This window comes from Doryrhamphus excisus, linkage group LG1, assembly GCF_037039965.1.
Source record: "Doryrhamphus excisus strain RoL-2023G ecotype Guam linkage group LG1, RoL_Dexc_Guam_v1.1, whole genome shotgun sequence".
NCBI lineage: Eukaryota > Metazoa > Chordata > Actinopteri > Syngnathiformes > Syngnathidae > Doryrhamphus > Doryrhamphus excisus.
This window is the reverse complement of record NC_136357.1, coordinates 24,178,479-24,198,256: the sequence shown is the minus strand read 5'-3', so window position 1 is coordinate 24,198,256 and position 19,778 is coordinate 24,178,479. Positions and strand designations below refer to the sequence as shown.

Here is a 19,778-nt window from a genome sequence, read left to right as displayed (position 1 = left end):
TTATTATTCATTTCTCTTTATTTGCCATTGTTCGCTCGTGACAAAAGAAGCTAACAAGCTAAATGGATAGAAGCACAATCCAGATTTACGTCCTAAATATGCCTCACACTTACTAAAGCATTGTAAAATGTGTAGGTACTCCCCATTGATGAATGATAATTAACATGATGATGATATTTGCTGTGCAGTATGACAATGACGACGCTTAAACCTTTAAAAACTTGCTGTTTCAGTGCTCTGACTTCCTTCTCTTTTGTCTTGATGTATGGGACAGTGCTTTTATTGCATCACGCCTTTCTGCGTTTAGGGTTCTTGTCAAAATCCTGAGAAGTTGCAGTTTGGCATGGCAAATATGAGCTTAAAAATCACTGAAAAACTCTCAGTAAAAAAAATCCACGCAGGTGAACAAGACAAGCTCATGACACTTTCCTGTGGATGTGGCGCCCCCAGCAGGAAGTACAAGGTGCACACCAAAACGCACACATACATGTAAAACATATTTTACATGTATAAACATATTTTTAAATATTCCACAAAGGAGTGCAGCAGAGCGGGGAGGAGGGCTCACTGTGATGTCACAGGGAGCCAGTGTTACAAAAAAAACTCTGATACCAAGTGTTCAGAGCCATCGCAAACTTCTTTCAGGGCTCACTTCCAAATGCGCAAATCTCATTATCTGAAACTTTGGCTTCGTTTAACACGAGAATACAACATTCTAACGACATTTATAGGTCAGAAAAGTGGAAAAAGCATAATAGGACCCCTTTAAAAGGCAAAATATTGGCAAAAATGTGGATTCAGTGTCATTTTCTGTCATGATCTTGTGATGGCAAAGGTAAAAAAGCTTCCTCTCTTTGAATTTGGTTGAATTATTGAGCTGCATAAAGCAAGTCAAGTCAAAGTCAACTTTATAGTCAAATATGCTATGCATGCTCGACATACAGCATACATGAAATTTCAGTTATTTGAAACGTCATCAAATGTCCTCAGGGCTATGGAACATACTACGTTATTAAAAATATCCTACCCCAAACCAGAGGATCCGATTGGCCCGTAAAGACACAAGAAGATAACCCAAATTAAGGTTGTTACTGGTTCAGACTGCCGTCAAATAACCATCAGACAACAACTGCGAGAGAAAGGTTTCAGAAGAAAGAACATCTTCAAAGGCCTTGTCTCCTTCAGCGTCACACAATTGGCCATTTGGAATTAGCACAAAAGCACCAAACATGGGACATTTGAAAGGTTGAAAGGTCGTCAAACGGCAGTTGGTTGGCTGTGGAGATGTTCCAGGGGGCATCTGGTCTGTGTGGTCATGGCTGGCTTTTTCAACAGGACAATGCTGCACTTCACAATGCCCACCTGACAAAGAGTTGTTTGGGTCTTGAGTCTTTTGGACCATCCTGCGTGTTCCCCTGATCTAAATCCAATTGACAATATTTGGGGATGGATGATCAACAGCCTATTTCACTTTAATGCTTGTTTGCAATAAATTGCTAACTCTAATTTCTTTTTGCCTCCCATTTCTTCGTTGTGCATTTTGACGTATGATGTATAATGTCAATTTTACAACTATTAAACGGTATTAGAATTTTGATCTGTAGTGTATATATATTAGGGGTGCAACCCATGTTACATTCCATATCTTGTTATTTGGGCTACGGTTTCAGAAGGTTTTTTGTGTGTAAACCGAAATCTAATAATTGCAACAGTCACTTTCATTGCAAATGATCCAAAATTGGAGGAGAATGTCAACAACATCAAGCTAACAAAATGTTTTGCAGAGGCGGGAGAGAGCTGTGTGTTAGAAATACAGATTTTTATGGGTACATAAAGATTTTTTGGGGAGCGGAAGAGCCACTGTATATATGACATGTAAAAGGATAATTAATAATGCCGCCTACAGAGAACATACTAACTCCTTATTTCTAAAATCACAAATACTTCAACTTGCTGATATAGTTCATCTTCAAACAGCTAAAATAATGCATAAGGCTAAAAATAACCAATTACGTAAAAATGTCATCCAATACTTCTCTACAAGAGAGGAGAAATATGATCTCAGGGAAGAAGTACATTTGAAACACTTCTATGCTAGGACTACGTTATGCTAGCCATAGCATTTCAGTATGTGGAATCAAACTATGGAATGGATTGAGTAAGGAAATCAAACAATGCACAACAATGAGCCAATTCAAGAAACAATACAAGCAGTTGATGTTTGCTAAATACAAGGATGAAGAGTCTTGAACCAGTCATGATGTGATATATATATCACTATATTGACACTTACTATGGTACACATTATGGCATTGGATGCTCATATCACCTCCTACTTCGGTACAGGACAAAAATAAAATTTATAAAAAATAAAATAAAAATAAAATTTATAAAAAACTATATTAAATTAAATTAAATAAAACTTATTTTTTGTTTTATTTTTTGTTTTATTTTGCTTTAAGTGTTTATGTATGTTACACTTGTCCACTTCCTGCTTTCCTAATTCAAGTCCTGAACCAGTCATGATGTGCGATATATATCACTATATTGACAGTATTGACTATGGTACGCATTATGTCATTTGTCATATCACCTCGTACTTCGGTACATGACAAAAATAAAATAAAAATAATAAAAACTTAACTATATTAGGAAAGCAGGAAGTGAACAAATGTAACAGTTACTGATTGTAAAAGTACCAGATGGAGGGGTAGGATTTAATAAGCTTTGCTTCTTCCTACTCCTTTTGGACATGTGGAACTGGGAACTGATTATGGGATGCATTCAATTGTAATCTGATGCATGTTCAAATGAAATAAAACCATTACCATTACCATTACCATTACCATTACCAAAGCTATGGGCTTTTGTCCCAAAACTACTTCACATGTGGGTTGTTGTGCATGACTGCATGCTTTAAGCGTCATCACAGTGTGATGGCTTCAGGTCAAAAACCAGAATTAGATTTGGCAGGATTTTGGACCGAATAAGGCAACCGTATTGTACATGAATAAAGGATTTGGAATATGAACTATGGCGTACAAGAGACTGAACATCAAAGGGTATGTCATGTGTCATTTTTTAGATCATGTGTGATTTGCATATATGAAAATGGCATACACTACACTAAGCTCTCATACTCATTGAAGAGGTGAATGACACGCTTTAATGCTGCTACTCGTGGTTAAAGGGCATTGATGGAAATGGACCAGCGACAGTGGGGGTACCATCGGGCCTCCAGTAAAACAAGGAGGAGGACAAATGTGTTACGCAACATGTGCTGAAAGCCTTGCATAATCCAACAATTCAACCCACCCATCACATTTACTGTACATTTACACATCACTTAGCTAAAAAAGCCAGTTCTGACAAGTGGCCCCCATCCTTTTTCTCTGGCACGTTGCAGAAATCTAGTAGCACTCAAAGAGGGCACAATGTTTTATTTCAGTCTCTCCTGTGTGCGTATGTAGGCGACAATATTCAGCAGAGTACACGGCAGCGCTGTAGAGGTGGAGCACTTACTCAGCTTCCTCCACACTCTATCTGGAGGAACCGCTGTCTTTCTAACTTACTTGAATAGCTTCATATTCCACACAAAATGTGTTGCAGCTTGAAAGCTCATGTAGGAGCATGTGCATAAACACAATATAAAAGACATCTATTGCAAACAATAATGAAAGATAATCCCTCACCACTTTCAACTTCAAATTATGCACATTCACCGTATCATTTTTTTTTTAACCTTCCTCTTGTGTTAGCTTTCTGGTATCATCTCTTATGTTAACGGGTCGGTATTAAATCAGCTATAAAATACACTACAAACAATAAGTTACCATCAAATTTGCTTCTCATGTCTTGGTTACCTTCTTAGGTTTCCTCATTAATACTTTTGCTGTGGGCAGGTAGGCCTTTTTTTGTCACTATACCCCTCAATTTCAATTTCCAAAAATGGTAAAATGAACCTCAAAAAATCATATTCATAAATTGAAGGTTCTTTTGTTACTTTGTTACCTGGCTATTACTGAGGGCTATAGAACGTATCTGTTAAATCAATTAGTTTTATTTATTTTCTCATTTTAGTATTAATCACTAAAGAAATATCTATGGTGTTGGGGTGAATTTTGACCAATATTTATTAATGTCAAGAAAAGGTAGAAAAAGTGATTGTTTTCAGCAACAGAACTTTAGTATAAAGTGAAATGAAAAAGCAGAACAGGTCCATATCTTGGTTCACTGAACTTCTTGCCATTCTTTCCATGATCCAAATTGTAAATGTGAAATCAGCCACTCAAATGAGTGAATTCACGTCACATGTCTGGACATTGTTTTTCTGCTGGTATACTGGAAAAGCGGTCAAAATGAGAATCCCCTGAAGCTTACATGATGAGAAGAGGATCTGGTTGTCATTGTGTTGGCTAATTGTACACTTGTGATTTCATTTGTGGCTCAAAATATTGCTTTATAGTCATATTATTATAACCGGGTCGAAACCGACCCTAACAACACAGCGGTCATAATTTCAACCAGACCATTTTAAAATGTAGTAAAAATTATTTTTTGGGTTTTATTTGGTTGAAATAGAGTTTCCTGACAAAGTCAAAAAGCCTTGATGCAATAAACAAATGTTATGTGATTCTCTTTATGCATTAAAATGTAAAACAAGTCGGTGCCGACCCTAACACAAGAGGAAGGTTAAATATCTAAATGAATAAATCCTGGTGTTTTGTGCCTGTATGTGCCCTGCGATTGGCTGGCGACCAGTCCTCCTAATACAAGTTTGTTCTTGTAAAAAAATAGCGCATTTTTTCTCTTAAAATGACAGCATTTCTGTTGTTTATTTTGGACTTTATTCTTGTAAAAATACGGTTAATTCTTCCATGTTCAAACAACAAACAAAACTGGTCCATTTATGGCTGCACTAAGGACACCGCTGTATTAGAACAAATCTAAAGTTGTAATAATGATATTTAACAGGACTTCAAAACGGGGTCGTTTTACTTGCCGATACCTGCAGCGAGCCTGTTGCAGTTTACTAAAACACTAAGGGCCAGTGTTTTCCTGACAGCATGCAACCTGTCACGCCCTGTGTAGGTTCCCAAGTGACAGTTTGTCTATGTTCCCTCTCTGGGCTTTATGTAGTTTCCATTTTTGACACTCTTATTTTGTATGGAACTTCCTGCTTTGCCTTGGCTTCCTTTGTTGCCCTAATCACCCACACCTGTCCCTAATTTCTGTTTGTATTTATTTCAGGTGTGTGCTTCTCCCTGGGTGGGATCATTATCATTTGCTTCCTGAGTTGCTTTATCCTGCAATTATCATTAAATTCAACGTTTTACCTGCATTTGGTCCTATTCTCTGCATCCTGGGGTCGAACCGTAAAGCTCTCAAGCCCGACCGTGACACAACCACCACATGGTTGACTAGCTATATAGCTTCCTGTGTGGCAATAGTGAAGAATGGCGACTGAAGCCACATCCAATTCGTGTATGAAGTATCATTCATGTAACTGCCTCTCAGTCAGTGTATGCTGTTAGTTTTAAGTTCCTCACTATTTTTGTTTTTGGTTCCTACCGAGGTGTATACAAGTTAATAAGGCGGAACAAAATGTAAAATCGTCGTTTCCGTGTGCACGTTTAGTCTTTACACCAATAGAAAATAAGCTCAGTTGTTGCCACACTATTTAGAGCTCAAAGGCTAATAGGTGTGAAAGGTTCAAGATCATCTCTTTAGGCATGTGTGCAACCATTAAGGTACAATATATGTGTTTTGTAATGTTTTCTTTTCAGTCTCTTAGTGTCTTAGTTATTGTATATTTGTATTATATGACCTGTAATTTATTGTATTTTATATCTTTTGAAACCCTTTTAGTTCTCATGTTGGTTTTGTAATAAATCAATCAGTAAAATACAAGAACAAGTTGCTGTCTGATCGTTACACATCCGAGGGAGTTACAATTCACCTGCAGTGAATGATGGTTTTAGAATGTGAAAACTCTGCCAGTGGTGAAGGCATCTTCACCACTTGCAATCTTCCCAGTAGCCTCCTGGAAACACTCACATCCAGCACCCCCAAACCAATTTTTGAGGTGATTAACAAGAATGGTGGAGCTAGTCATTACTGTGTCCTACTGAGATTTTTTTTTTTTTTACTGAGTTTGTTTTTTGGAGCAAAGGTCTTACACTTTTGATCACTATTTCACTTTAATTGTTGTTTTCAATAAATTGTCAAATAATTGTCACGCTACTTAAAACCTCATTAAGATCCAAATGTGGAACGGTAAATTCTAGCGATTTCTCGAGAGACTCTAGAATGTTGGCTAATTTCATGTTCTTCCTGCAGCATGTAGTCTAATGTATACAGTGTATGCTGCTCTTTGCTTACACGGTGAGGTCCATTTTAAAATAATAGATGTTGGCAGTAACATTGTTACAAATGTTGAATTTTAAATGGGTAATCCAGTTTGTATTTCAAATGTTTCACGCTGTTATCAACCGTGAAAAGTGGTACATTACCATGCACTGACATGTTGGATGTATCTTCATTACAGGTAGCAGGTAGCGCTAGTTTGTTGTGGGTAATTGGTTCTACATAGGATTCATTATTTACAAATGGAATATTTTGATAGTTAAAGCATGGAAATCTGTTATATCCTTTTAACATTATTAGAGCCCTGATTAATTGGGATGTATATCATCGATATTTGGATCGATCCACCCACCACTAATGTTTGGTGAGTTTCCTGTGAGCTAACTCAGCATAATCAGAATTTGGCTAGTTTTGATCCTGCTTGTTTAGTTTGAAGTCTCCATTATCTGACTGGAATCTTTCTATGGTATCCCAACTCTAAAACAACCACTACCCCCTTCTTAATAGTGTCCAAAATACAAAAATAAATACATACAACCAACGGAATAGCCACGTTTTTGGGTGACTTTCCACTCACAGTGACAGGTTTTCACTGCTGCACCATGCGGGGATTCATTGGAACACCAATATAAATGAAATCTTTAAATAATAATCATCCAAACTTACTTATATGATGGTATAATGCACATAGAGCACTGAACAACTTACGTCTGTCTCCTTCCTGCTGCTCCTATTTCCTCGCACAGTGAGGCATTCAGGCGCACTCGTGATTATGAGTGTTAGGTGTTAGGCGTTAGAGTTAGTTGTTTTTCATTTTTTTCTTTCCAACCAGTTTCTCCAGCAATTGACGAGCGCCTTCCCTCAAACCAAAGAAGGGTTAATCATTAAAATCATCTTCTTTAATGACAGGCAGGAAAGAAAACCTGTAGTGTCTCGGCCCTCCATGGCATGATTTGACACCCCTGCCCTATGACAATTGGCGTACCCCACTTTGGGAACCTAGGGTGTCTGGTGATGGTTTAATTTATTTTCAACATGCATACAAGGTACATTTGAATGCATCATATCACATTTCGCAAAATTGCGACAGCCATTTCTGCAAATAATAGTGCCTTATGTGGTTAATACTTACACCAGAAGATGACAGACATCTAACTAATCTGAGCAACATTAATGGGCGTGGTTTTAGGCAAAGTGTTGAAGTTTATTGACTTTCAACTTCTAATAGATATGATGAATTAATGAGTGACTGAATGGATGAATGATAATATCCACAGGCATACTAGAAAAATTGATAGTCATATACTTTATATTTATCTATGTAATAATAGCGGTTGAGGCAGCAGTATTGTTCCACAGCCCACTGTAAGTGACAATGATGATGGCTGGCTTTGCTTGAGAAATAAGAGAGTATCACCAGTAGATAGACATTTTAGTGAGCTGGTGAGGTCATAATATGCAAATTAGATTAGTCAATTTACTCCCATCACACACTTTGGGTCATACTGATGATTTTTTTAATTTACGGTATGCCTTTACCTCTAACCATTTGCAAGCTAAAACCTTATGAAATAATAACATCAAAACTGAAAAAGATTCTGGCGTATCGTTAGTATTTATGCTATTGTGTCACGCTTTCCATAGCGACTATAGGAAACATTAAGTAGTGGTTGTCACGTGACTATCCCAGGATGTGGCTTACCCAATATGAAGTGTGTCAGATATGCTAGTTCATTTTCAAAAACTTGTTTTTGCCTGTAGAACTCAATTTAACAATGTTAATGCTTTAATGGGTTGTGAAATATTATAATTAAAATTGTCTTAGTATACTGTATTTCTTTAATCAATTAATAGAAATCAAGCTACGGAAATATCATGTTTTTAAGCTTCACATTTCTTAGGGATTGATGACTTCAAGTCAAGCACAAACATTTTAGGAAGACCTAGAAATGTTTGCAGTGTTGTTTGCTGTGTTTTTGCGCCCCCTTGTGTTGGAAATAAAATACCACTAATAATATAGTAGTATAGGTAGGCATGCAGCACCCTCACGTGGTGAAAAAAGGCCGCCTTTCGACATGATATTCCTTGGCTGTCATGGAGTTTGGGACCCCAGATAAGTTATTCCCAGGGTAGTTTATTTTTGAGGAACTTGAAAAATAACAAATTTGGTCTTTTGGACCGTCTATTAGAGCAATTAAGGGCTGAGCCGTGTGCCGAAGACATATCTATAAGGCAAATGTTTCTGGATCTCGCTCACCATCATGGCGGCCAAACCCGTGCTAGGCAGACCACGGAAGTTAATGCAGAGTTGTCTTATTCACGTGTCTTGGCAATTTATAGGCAAAAAAGAAGCCGTGGAACTATCAGACACAGTTGGTGTTTTGATCCTAATGGAAACCCCTAGTTAAGTTTTTTTATGTTTTATTTTATTATTTTAATTTTTCCCCCTTATTTGTATTTTGCTACATTATTTGCCTTTTATTTATCGTTTGCCTTACTTTGTCCCTTTTGTCTACTACAATAGCCTGCTTTGTCTTTATTCTGGAATTTGCTCTAAATTGTGGCCACTTTTGTATGTATATACTCTTTGTATGTTCGTTGTTTGTGTTCCGTTCTAATAATAATTCTCGTGTCTTGGCCAACCTCTTCCGGTACGTTGTCAAGATGGCAACTATTGTAGTGACCGAGCCAAGTCCAAACGCCCTAAAATAAATGATGCGAAACCACAGTAAATCCATAAAAACATTCTTGAGCAGTGGGCAACCACAGTGCGGTGTCATGGACCGATTCCCGGTCGTACCTCACTTCAACCCTTTTCACTGGGAAACTAGTGTTTTATGCAGCTTCCAAGTCCTCTTCGGTGATTTCCGGTTCACTCCAACACGACTTAGCATGATGCAGACCTATTCTCTATAATCAGTCCATAATATTGTAAAAGATTACGACCAAATCGTTTTAACAAAGACAAATACCTTTTTCAATTTGCCTTTTATTTCGACTATAATCACGATCAACAAAATAAAGTCAAAATCATTCAATGATCTTGAGACATTTGAACTTAAACATATTGGTATCTATCTGTAATCGACCAGAAATAAAGAATTAGGATTTTGACATTTAATCATCATATTCCACTTTGGCCTCCCATAAGACCAGAAGAAAACAAAAGTCTTGAAAATAAAAGAGCTTCCTTTTCTTAACGTGAGAGATGGTTAAAAGTTTATCATCATTAACATCCCTCACTCCACGTGCAAATAGTTACTAATGCTGTAAATAAGAAAAAAAAAATTATGGAGAAAAGATTTTTTTAAAAACTGGCCACAAAAAAGTGTTTGGTAGCATAGTCATGTAGAAGTCTTTCTTGGTGTTATTGTGATGTACTTCCTTGTCATCTTCATGTCAAACTAAACATCAACATCCAGATATGAAAATCTTATTCAATATGCTGCAGCAAGGACAAATAGCATGTTCTCTCCACTTCTGTATTGGGTGAAAATGAGGCAGGGTTTCAAAATTGAAAGAGGAGAGTATAAATTCCAATCAACTGTGCCAACATTTCCTATGAAAATACAGTTATGGTAGAAAAGGAGTACAAAGTGCTCTACAACTGCAGTTATTAAAAGCAGTACAAACATGGACAATATTTATCGTCCATCTAATATCACATAAAGAGCTCAATTTCTCATGTAGAAAACCAGCAGAGGCAAGTCTAGAATTTAGGGAAAAAAAATCTCATCTCCATTGAAGATGTTTCACTGGTTAAGTTCAGGAAGTGGCATCTAACACACACACACACTCACGCATATACTTAGACACACACACACACTCACACCCAACAGTCAGTCCTTCAGCATGTCTGATTCTGCTGGCTGCCTGGATGTTGTTGAAGCCGTGGTGATGCTTTCAGGGGACAATGTGGGCTCAACTTCAGGTGGTCTGGGAGCTTCATGGATGCCCTTGCCCTGTGCCAGCTTCTTATTCTCTTCTTCGTCCTCTTCCTCCACGTCATCCTCCCTGGTTAGAAGCCCCGGTGGCTGGGCCTCAGAAGGAACCAGGTCCCCTTCGCTTCCTTGCGCCTGCAGGAGGCTTAGCCGGTTGTTGAGGTCGTTCCTCTCCTTCTGCAGGGCTCTGCACAGTCTTTCCAGAAGCTCCAGCTTGCCATGCAGGGCCTTGAAGTGGCCATCACTTAGAGTTTTCTACAACACAACAACACTTCATGATGGCGTGAACGTGGAAATTGCTTTACCTATGGTTAGGCTAAGGAAGAGGGTTAGGGGTTCAAGGAAAATTGCACTTTAAATAAAGACATGTGAGACATGACCACATTTCTTTTCTGTACGATTTAAAGAAATAAAAACAGATAAAAAAAGAATGCACGTGTAACGGCCTTGTTAGGTCTCTGAAGGACAAAAGAATGAAAATAAAGTTTCTTTCCTCTCCACTTCTGCACCCCTCATCAACGCCAACGACATTGTGTGGCAAAGAGAGGAAGTGCTACTAGAGCTGGGGCAACTACGGAAGCCCGGGAGGAGCAGAAGTGAAAGGATAAAATAAAGCATATACAAGGAAAGCGATGAAAATAGAGTAAACAAGATAAGGAATATAAATAACTAATTGAAATAAAATTCACACAATTACTGAAGAATAATAAATTCACACATTTAAAAAATAAATAAATAAAGTGCATTTTTAACTCCGTTACACACAATGGGGAAACACACATTCTGCCTATCAAGCCTTTTGAAAAAAACAACTCCAAAGCACCAAACTAAAAGTAGCAAGGAAGTATAGCACTGCAAGTACTATAGTAAATACTCTACTAAAAGCAAACCTCAAAATGCACAAAAGTTTGTCAAATTTGGTTTGGAAAAAAAAGCCTCCAAAGTTGTACAAAAGTCTGGCAAAAGTGGCATCCCAAACATTTAACAAGATACTGGTTGGGACAATATAGACAAATAGGTTGCCTTTGGGCGCTAACTTTTGAATGTGTGGCTAGCATTAAGTCTCGCCCTCTTCCTACAAGGCAAGCCACACAGTGGTGAGTGAAAGCCAATCGTCATCACAACCGTTGCAGAACTCCCCTTTTTACCCCAGTCAATCAAAAAGTTGCATTTCTTCAAACCTATCACCATATCCACGACTGACAGCCTGGTGGAAAACTGCAAAAGTAACCTGACTCCTCAATAACACCATGTAAACGCACCCAAATGGCACCAATCCTGACTTTAAACTATACAACTCCACCATTTATTTGCACATTGCGACAAAAAGGGAATCAATCACCTTCACCACTTGTTTGAAAATAAACACATTCATATCATTCCGTGCATTAATCCACAAGCATGGCGTGGGGAGAGAACAATTTCTCCATTATCAAGAAATCAAACATGATATATTTGATGTTGAGTGTGTGCTGGGGGCGCTCGGGCTCTCCAGGTGCTGAATAGCAGACCTCTCAGTCAACCGGTCAGCAAACAGACACATTTGCATGTATTTTATGATTAAATCATTATTTAACATTTATTTAGTTTGTTTTTTACTTCATGCAACTTAATTAACCTTTCTTATTATATGTATGTATTTTTTCTCTCACCAATATAGCACAATTATGTGACTGTACTATTACCATATTACCACTTTTTTTCCTTTTTTTTTCTTTTTCACATTCAACTTGATTCCTGTTAGTATCAATTTCACTTCTCCAGCGACAAATCTTGTGACAATGCACAACCCTCCCTTCCTCCTGTTAACCGTACATGTACATGTATTGTTTATTTTTTTAAAAACATGTATTGTTTAATTGTTTCACCTTCTCATCTGTTGTTAATATCCACCTTATATGATTATCACAGTTGTAAATACACAATGTTGCAAATAAAAAAAAGAAAGCCCATCATTTTATGTATACATTTTTATATATTATATATTTTTTTTTAACATGTATTGTTTCATTGTTTCACCTTCTCACCTATGTTGTAAATATCCACCTTAAATGATTCATAGTTGTAAATACACACTTAATGTTTGCAATTTTAAAAAAAAGAAAGGCCATCATTTTATGTATACATTTTTATATATTATATATATTTTTTTAAACATGTATTGTTTAATTGTTTCACCTTCTCATCTATGTTGTAAATATCCACCTTATATGGTTATCACAGTTGTAAATACACACTTAATGTTTGCAATTAAAAAAAAAAAGAAAGCCCATCATTTTATGTATATTTTTTCCCGCTAATTTTTAACTTTGGTTTGTTTGTTTAGTCTGTTCTTTGAAACCATTATTGGTAACATCTGCTAGGCACTGGTGGTGATTCTACTCATTTGGTTAGGGGAGAAAAAAAGTCATTTGGAATACAGCTGCCACATTTAAGTGATGAATCGTTCAATTAATCGACAACTATTTTAGTTTTGATTCATCTTTATCCTGATTTCAGCCTTATTCGTGCAAAATTGAGAGGCTAAAATCAGGGATAATTGTATTTTTTAATTTCCAATCAATTGTTACAGTCCTAATACGGCCATTGAGAAAGTTAAATGTATGACAAATATTGTACAGGTGGAAGTTACCTCCTCTGCCATCTGCAGCAAAGCCTGGTTGTTGTTCTCCCATTTTGTCCTCCACTGTGTGGTTTCCTTCTCCAGCTTCTTGATCTTCTTGGTCATCTGGAAAAGGGAATGGAGTTGAGAGCCAACAAGGACGGAGAAAGAAAGCTTCATTTGTGATGTTTGTATCCCTTACTTTCTCCATCTCTTGTCTGAAAGTGGTGAAGACCTCGTTGCTTTTAGCCAGAGTACTCTGAAACTCCTCAAATTTGTCCATGTAGAGGGAAAGCTGAGGAACAGGAGTTTTGGATCATACAGTGTATTAAAACCACATGCTGTAAGTATATGTATGAAATATTTCTGTAGAGAAATTCACTTTCAAAAATGAATTTTATACACTGGTTTAATTCAAATGTATCAAACTGTTTTGTCTCAGACAATACAGTTCATTGTGGATGGTCTTTAACAATGTACTTCCATCTTATTTGTGCTAAAAGGAGAGATGAAGCATAGGTGGTAATGTTGCGCCTGCATGCGTGCGCCTGTGTGTGTGCTGTGCCTAAGGCAAACATTGACGGTATGTGCTTTCTGTGATTTCTTACTGACCTGCTGTTTGAGCTGCACTTCTTGCTCCTTCATCAGCTCGCACTTGTGCCTCGATTCAGTGGCATTTTTCAGCAACTGAAGCAGCACAGAGCAATTTCATTAGGTTCTCAGTGGGAAATGACACTGCCAATGCTCTTCGTTTGCTCCCAGATCAATATGATTTGTCAGCATTTATTTCACAGAATTATACTCGGCTAGCACGCCAACTTACTCCAGTTTTTTTTTTTTTTTTTTAGACAAATGCACATAAACTGTACTCACAAAGTCTCTCTCTCTCTGCTGCTTCTCCTCTACTTCCTTCATAATTTCAGTGATTCTCTGCAACTTGGCGTCCATCAACTGTTGCTGGAGCTCTTTGTGCTTGAACACTTTATCTATGTGCTGAAAAGAGGACACAAATGTGTGCTAAAATCGGGCTTTCATGGAATTTTCTGTCAGACAATCACACAGTCATGACCTCCTGATGGTTTGAGTCAGTAAAACAAAAAAAAAAGCATGAATTGGTTGCTGCGCGGCGTTGGAGTGGTTAGCACACAGGCCTCACAGCTAGGAGACCCAAGTTCAATTCCACCCTCGGACATCTGTGTGGTGTTTGCATGTTCTCCCCGTGCATGCGTGGGTTTCCTCCCACATTCCAAAAACATGCTAGGTTAATTGGCGACTCCAAATTGTCCATAGGTATGAATGTGAGTGTGAATGGTTGTTTGTCTATATGTGCCCTGGGATTGGCTGGCGACCAGTCCAGGGTGTACCCCGCCTCTCGCCCAAAGACAGCTGGGATAGGCTCCAGCACCCCCGCCACCCTTGTCAGGATCAGCGGTAGAAAATGAATGAATGGTTGCTGGCTATGTGGAGATGTTGCAGAGGGCATCCCTCCTGATTGAGACAGGACAATGCTGCACCTCCGTACAGAGACACAGAGAGCCTTTTGACTGTCTGTGATCAAAACTGGGGCTTCTCAATCTGATAGTTTTATCAGTAAAAAAAAATTGGCAGGGCCTCTGTATTTTGCACTAAAGTCTGAAAAAGATGCTGCAGCTGAGTGAAACACTCGTCATGGTTTGCCATGGTGGCACAGAACAGGGGAGACTTAATATGACCAGCCTCATTAAAGCGGCATCACAGTATTTTCCTCAACGAAACATTTGCAAAGTGTGAGAAACTCTCACGGGATAGCAAATTAGCGATTATGTCTCGCTGCCTCTCCATTGTGGATAAGAGTTCTTCCTCATATCTACTGTTGACTATTGGTCTCTTGAGTAATACCGCTTGATTAAGCCTTTTCAAACATTCCACAATACAAAGCAAGCCATAAATGCATATATGTATGATTTGTCGAATGTAGCATGTGACCAAAGGGTGTGGAGGTTGTGATTCAGTGATGTCATGATCTTACCTCCTCTCTGAGCTCATACTGCTCAATAAGCTTTTTGAGCTTTTCAGCAAGCTCCATGTTCTCCTGCCTAAGCTTGGTGTTGTGAGAGCTGTGCTGCTCCATCTGCACCTCAATATCACTTAACGTCATCTGGAAGTGTAGCATGGCTTCCTTACGTTGCTCCTCATACTCCCTAGACCGCTGGCCATTCTCCTCCTGATAGATACAGTAGGTGTTGGGAGAGAAGTTGTAAACGTTCATTTCAAATCGAAGCTACTGCTTTCTTTTGCCGTTATTGATGGTGGACTGCTGTGAACCTTCAAAGTCTTGTTGTGTCTCTGTAGCTCTCTACACAGGCTCTCCAACTTGCTGCGGGCCAGGATAGCTTTGCTGTGCTCGCCCTGCAGGTGGATCTTCTCTTTTACAATTTGAGACTGCTTCTTCTGCAGGGTCTTCAGACGCTTTTGCATGCAACGACTTTCTTCCAACTAAAAACACAAAACAAGAAACCACATGATGCTGTCCATTATCAATATCGAGTTTGGTAACAACGAAACCCAAATGTGAATACCCCAAATATGGTAAATATGGATATTTGTTGTGATGCAAGGAGGCAAGCACGCCATCTTACCAAGTCTGCGTATTTCTTGCACAAAGCAGCCAGTTTTTCCTCAGGTGTTGCTAAGGAGTTCAGGGCCTGCATAAGTAACACAACCTCCTCGCCTGCAAGAGAAATTAAAACACAAAATTGTGGCTGGAAATCAGGGATATCAAGCAATTCAAATGTGTAATCAACATGATTTTCATATTAATCATGTGATTATTTTGTTTGTAACATTCCGTTTAAAAGATAGTTATCCTTTGTTTATTGCGGTTATCAGGTCAATTTCCATGAAGTAGGATTTTGTATTTATACATTGAATACTTTTGTAGTCAGAGCATAGAAAACCTGTTTACAACCTTCGAAATATTTTAACATTAAGAAGCCTCTCTCTAGTCATGAAACAACACTATAGTCACCTTTACACTCGTATTACACACAATGGTAGACATAATAGACTCACATGTTAGCATTAGGAAAGTTTGAAAGTTTGAATACATTTCCTTAAATATGCATTTTTTACTAACAGGCCATATTCAAACATGAACCTTTTTTATATACATTTTGAAGCCATTATAGTCATTGTTCTATTGTAGGAAATGATCTAGAAAAATAAACGTTTTCCGAAATGTACCCCACAATACTTTTAACAGGTGGTTAGTGCTTTATTGTCGTAGACGCTGGGTCATTTTGCTTCTGGGAGACTTTGATGGCTAGTGTTGATGTAAAAAAAAAAAAAAAAAAAAGCAGTTATGTAAGCTGCTGGCTAGGTGTAAATGCCGCTTGTTTCGTGAGTTTTGTTGGAAGGGCTTAGACGTAAAAACAGCCAACCATTGATTATTCATCAGCTCTTGGGAGGAGCAATCGCATTAATTAATAGATTTTTCTTTTGACTTGTACTTGTTGCATACAGAAATATACTGTAGAGTGAGCGAGTGTTCCTTGTTTTTTTACTTATTTTCAGTCTTTCTGTAAAGAACATCCCCTGCCAACTGTCCTTCCAAACCCTTCATTGACAAAATTATTTTGTCAATGGATTTCAAAAATCCATTGTGAAAAAATTGTCCTTGAGAATCTCAATTGCCAATTTCAAGTAATCAATTTTAAGCATGAAAACTGAGTCACATTTTTTCCAGAAGTGCACAGCCCTAACTGCAGGCATAATACAATCTAGTCCCAATGACAAGTAAGACACACTTCATACCAAAGTTACTGTCATCTGCAGACTTGGCTTCTCCCCCAGGGTCAAGCTCCGCTTCCCCTAGGTCACTGGGACTATCCTCTCGGCCTGGGGTCTCTCCTCGCTCTTCCTCGGTGCAGCATAATTGTAAGCCAAACTCTGCAGCCTCCTCCTGAATGAGACATACACAGAAGCGCAAATGTAAAAATACAACTCAACGCCCAAAACTGATGCAACATTTTCACTAATCATAAATCCTGTGGATGCATTTACCTGAAAAGGGCTGTCAAGGTCACTTGGTGAATCATTGCCCCCAACTATACTTCTGGTTGCCACATCAATCTCACACCCGCCAGTGGTCTCCATGAAGTCAAGCTAGACATTTAAAAAGGAAACAAATCTTGTAAAGGATAACACAGACAGCCAAACAAAAACCTTGGAACCTTGGCTAAGGTCCTTAATCCCTTTCAGAAGGTGTGGTGTCAAAATATATTTTTTGTATTTTACATACCGCCACCTACTGTATTGACGTGTGTATTCCTAGATAATCTCATTTGCAATAATTAAAAGTCACATTCTATTACATAACCCAAAATGTACAAATATATTGGTTGAAAGGTGCTTCTTGTTTTTAAACTTAGTAGTTGAAAACGAAACCGGAAGTTTGAAGCTTGCTTTTGGAGACGCACGAGGTAGGAAATGGTCGGTTACGGATGCGTGGTATGCGGAGGGAACTTATATTGTGACCTCCCATACGTCAAACTGTCCACCACTTACAGATCTGCAATAAACTGTTACATTCAGGTGTGTTTATGAGGTATTTTAATCAGGGCCACGGAATAAAAACGTGTATATGTTTAGGCGCAGTCTACGTATATCAAGATATGTGTACTTTTATAACCACCGTGGGGATCTTGCGTGATGGTGTATTAACTCACTAGGAATGGCGTACCAACTACCTGGTGTTGTCACCACGGATTTTGCCACCCCTGCAACTACGGTTTTGCTGCACTATTAGGGCGGCATGTACGTTACGACCTATTTAGTTTATTAAAAAGTCTAACCTTAAATCGATGTCCAACATTAGCCAATTCGCTATTGTTAGCGGTGCCAAACCCATGCTAACAGCTAACACCAGAAGTGAACTTCCGCAAATATCGTACGTTTAACGGTCGATACAAGCCTCCAAGTGCCTCCGTCGGGACTCCGCATTTTAAGATCGACCGAGCAAAGCTTAATGCAATAGCTGAGGCATTTACCTGTTTTCACTGTGGTGCCGGGTAATTGTTACCAAGAACGCCAAAAGCGTGGAAATAAACAATGTCCGGTTCAGGGCTTTTCAAAATATTACGCATCACTGTCGTGACCGCCAGATATTAAATGTTGTATCTACTCAGTACCGCGTACATAAATGTGTTTCTTTTACTCCCTTGAAGAAATGATATTACATAAATTCATACAGCATATTTCAATGTAATTTCGAATTGGATCGACTTGGTGAAAATGGTGATAAACAACTTGTTACAAATGCTACTCCCGATGGTACCCAAAAACAATACAACGTTAGTAGCTTCCATGTTAAATAGTGTAATATGATTTGATTACGCATTTACTCAAGTGGTTGTGTTGTATGGTTGTGCTCTTATGTTGTAAAGCCTTGTGCTTTAGGAAGTGACGTAACACACATGGCGCCAAGTAAAGAGAAGTCTACGGTCGCTTGGAAGTGAGAACGTGATGTGACGTGCGCCGTACCAGACTAATCATGCATCGTGCTATTGTACGTTTACCCAATTATCACGCTAACTAATAAACATTAACTAGCTTTAGGGTTTTTGTGGCAGAATTAGACGTAAATATAAACCAATACACACTATTGTGGATTTTATTTTGAAAGTATTGACTTCGCATTTCCGAAAACATGGGATTCTAATTTCCAACTATGTACAATAAAACAATCAAGAACATTTAATACATAATAAAATTGATGAAAAAAAGAGAAATACCTACAGCTGCGGAAGTCAACCATTTCAAAAATGAATTTGTGCACTTGCCATATAAAAAAGTACCAGATCAAATGCAGAGTTGCTACTATTTCCACATTTCTCTGTAATGTTATGAGAAGTGGGCTGCACTGGTTAGCATGTTGGCCACACAGAAGATTGGGAAGATTCGAATCTCCGCTTGTGTGGGTTCTCTCCCACATTCCAAAAACATGCATGTTAGGATACTTTGCATGAATGTGAGCGTAAATGGTTGTCTATATTTTCTCTGTGATTGACTGGCGACCAGTTCAGGGTGCACCCACTGCAACCCTATGTGAGGTCATCCATCCAAAGAAAATGGATAGATATGTGTTGAATTGGATGCAGCTGCACGGCGGGAAGAGTGGTTAGCACGCAGGCCTCACAGCTAGGAAATCCGAGTTCAATTCCACCCTCAGCCATCTCTGTTTGGAGTTTGCATGTTTTCCCCGCCCCGTGCATGCGTGGGTTTTCTCCAGGGACTCCGGCTTCCTCCCACATTCCAAAAACATGCTAGGTTAATTGGCAACTCCAAATTGTCCATAGGTATGAATGTGAGTGTGAATGGTTGTTTGTCTATATGTGCCCTGTGATTGGCTGGCGACCAGTCCAGGGTGTACTTCGTCTCTCCGAAGACAGCTGGGATAGGCTCCAGCACGCCCGCGACCCTCGTGAGGATAAGCGGTAGAGAATGAATGGATTAATGAAAATCAGTGTGTATTTTAGTGCCATCTTTTGGTGAAATGTTTAAATTGCACATATTACCACACAGCAGGGATGCTCCGGTCAGGATACCGATCATCCATGAGTGAGGTCGACCGATACTGATCACATGGATTAACTGTACATTTGTCAATGTATTTATTATGAGTGGTATTGACCTGGGGCGTCGATAAGCAATTCCAAGGCCCCCTTACAAGTAGGTTATTGATAAAAAATAAAAAAATATTTTGGCAGATTGTAGTTTTTTAATATGTCGTTTGCATTGTATGTAACAATGGATTAAATGTACAGATGGTGGTTTTATTTAAGTCTTGGTGTTTTACATGTCTTCCCTTTACAACAACTGCAAATTGACGG

At 38.6% G+C, this 19,778-nt stretch overlaps 2 protein-coding genes across 9 annotated transcripts in view; both read right to left on the bottom strand.

The window, feature by feature from the left end:
• Positions 1-19,778, bottom strand: part of LOC131132447 (hatching enzyme 1.2-like) — a 147,688-nt gene that overhangs the window by 4,964 nt on the left and 122,946 nt on the right. The gene's annotated exons all lie outside the window — the stretch shown is intronic.
• txlng (taxilin gamma) lies at positions 9,475-18,248 on the bottom strand. 8 transcript variants are annotated; one of them, XM_078792430.1, is made up of 11 exons: positions 17,937-18,248; positions 16,951-17,052; positions 16,702-16,849; positions 15,528-15,619; positions 15,214-15,384; positions 14,918-15,112; positions 13,783-13,902; positions 13,522-13,596; positions 13,112-13,204; positions 12,940-13,035; positions 9,475-10,562 (listed from the first exon to the last, which is right to left on the bottom strand). In XM_078792430.1, exons 2-11 carry the CDS (start codon positions 17,041-17,043, stop codon positions 10,206-10,208), a joined length of 1,440 nt encoding a protein of 479 aa, XP_078648556.1. In that variant the 5' UTR covers positions 17,044-17,052; positions 17,937-18,248; the 3' UTR covers positions 9,475-10,205. The 8 variants fall into 8 exon arrangements, with proteins under 8 accessions (XP_078648556.1, XP_057934559.2, XP_057934556.2 ...); XM_058078576.2 differs by having other exon boundaries at positions 16,702-16,843; XM_058078573.2 differs by having other exon boundaries at positions 16,702-16,846; positions 17,937-18,244.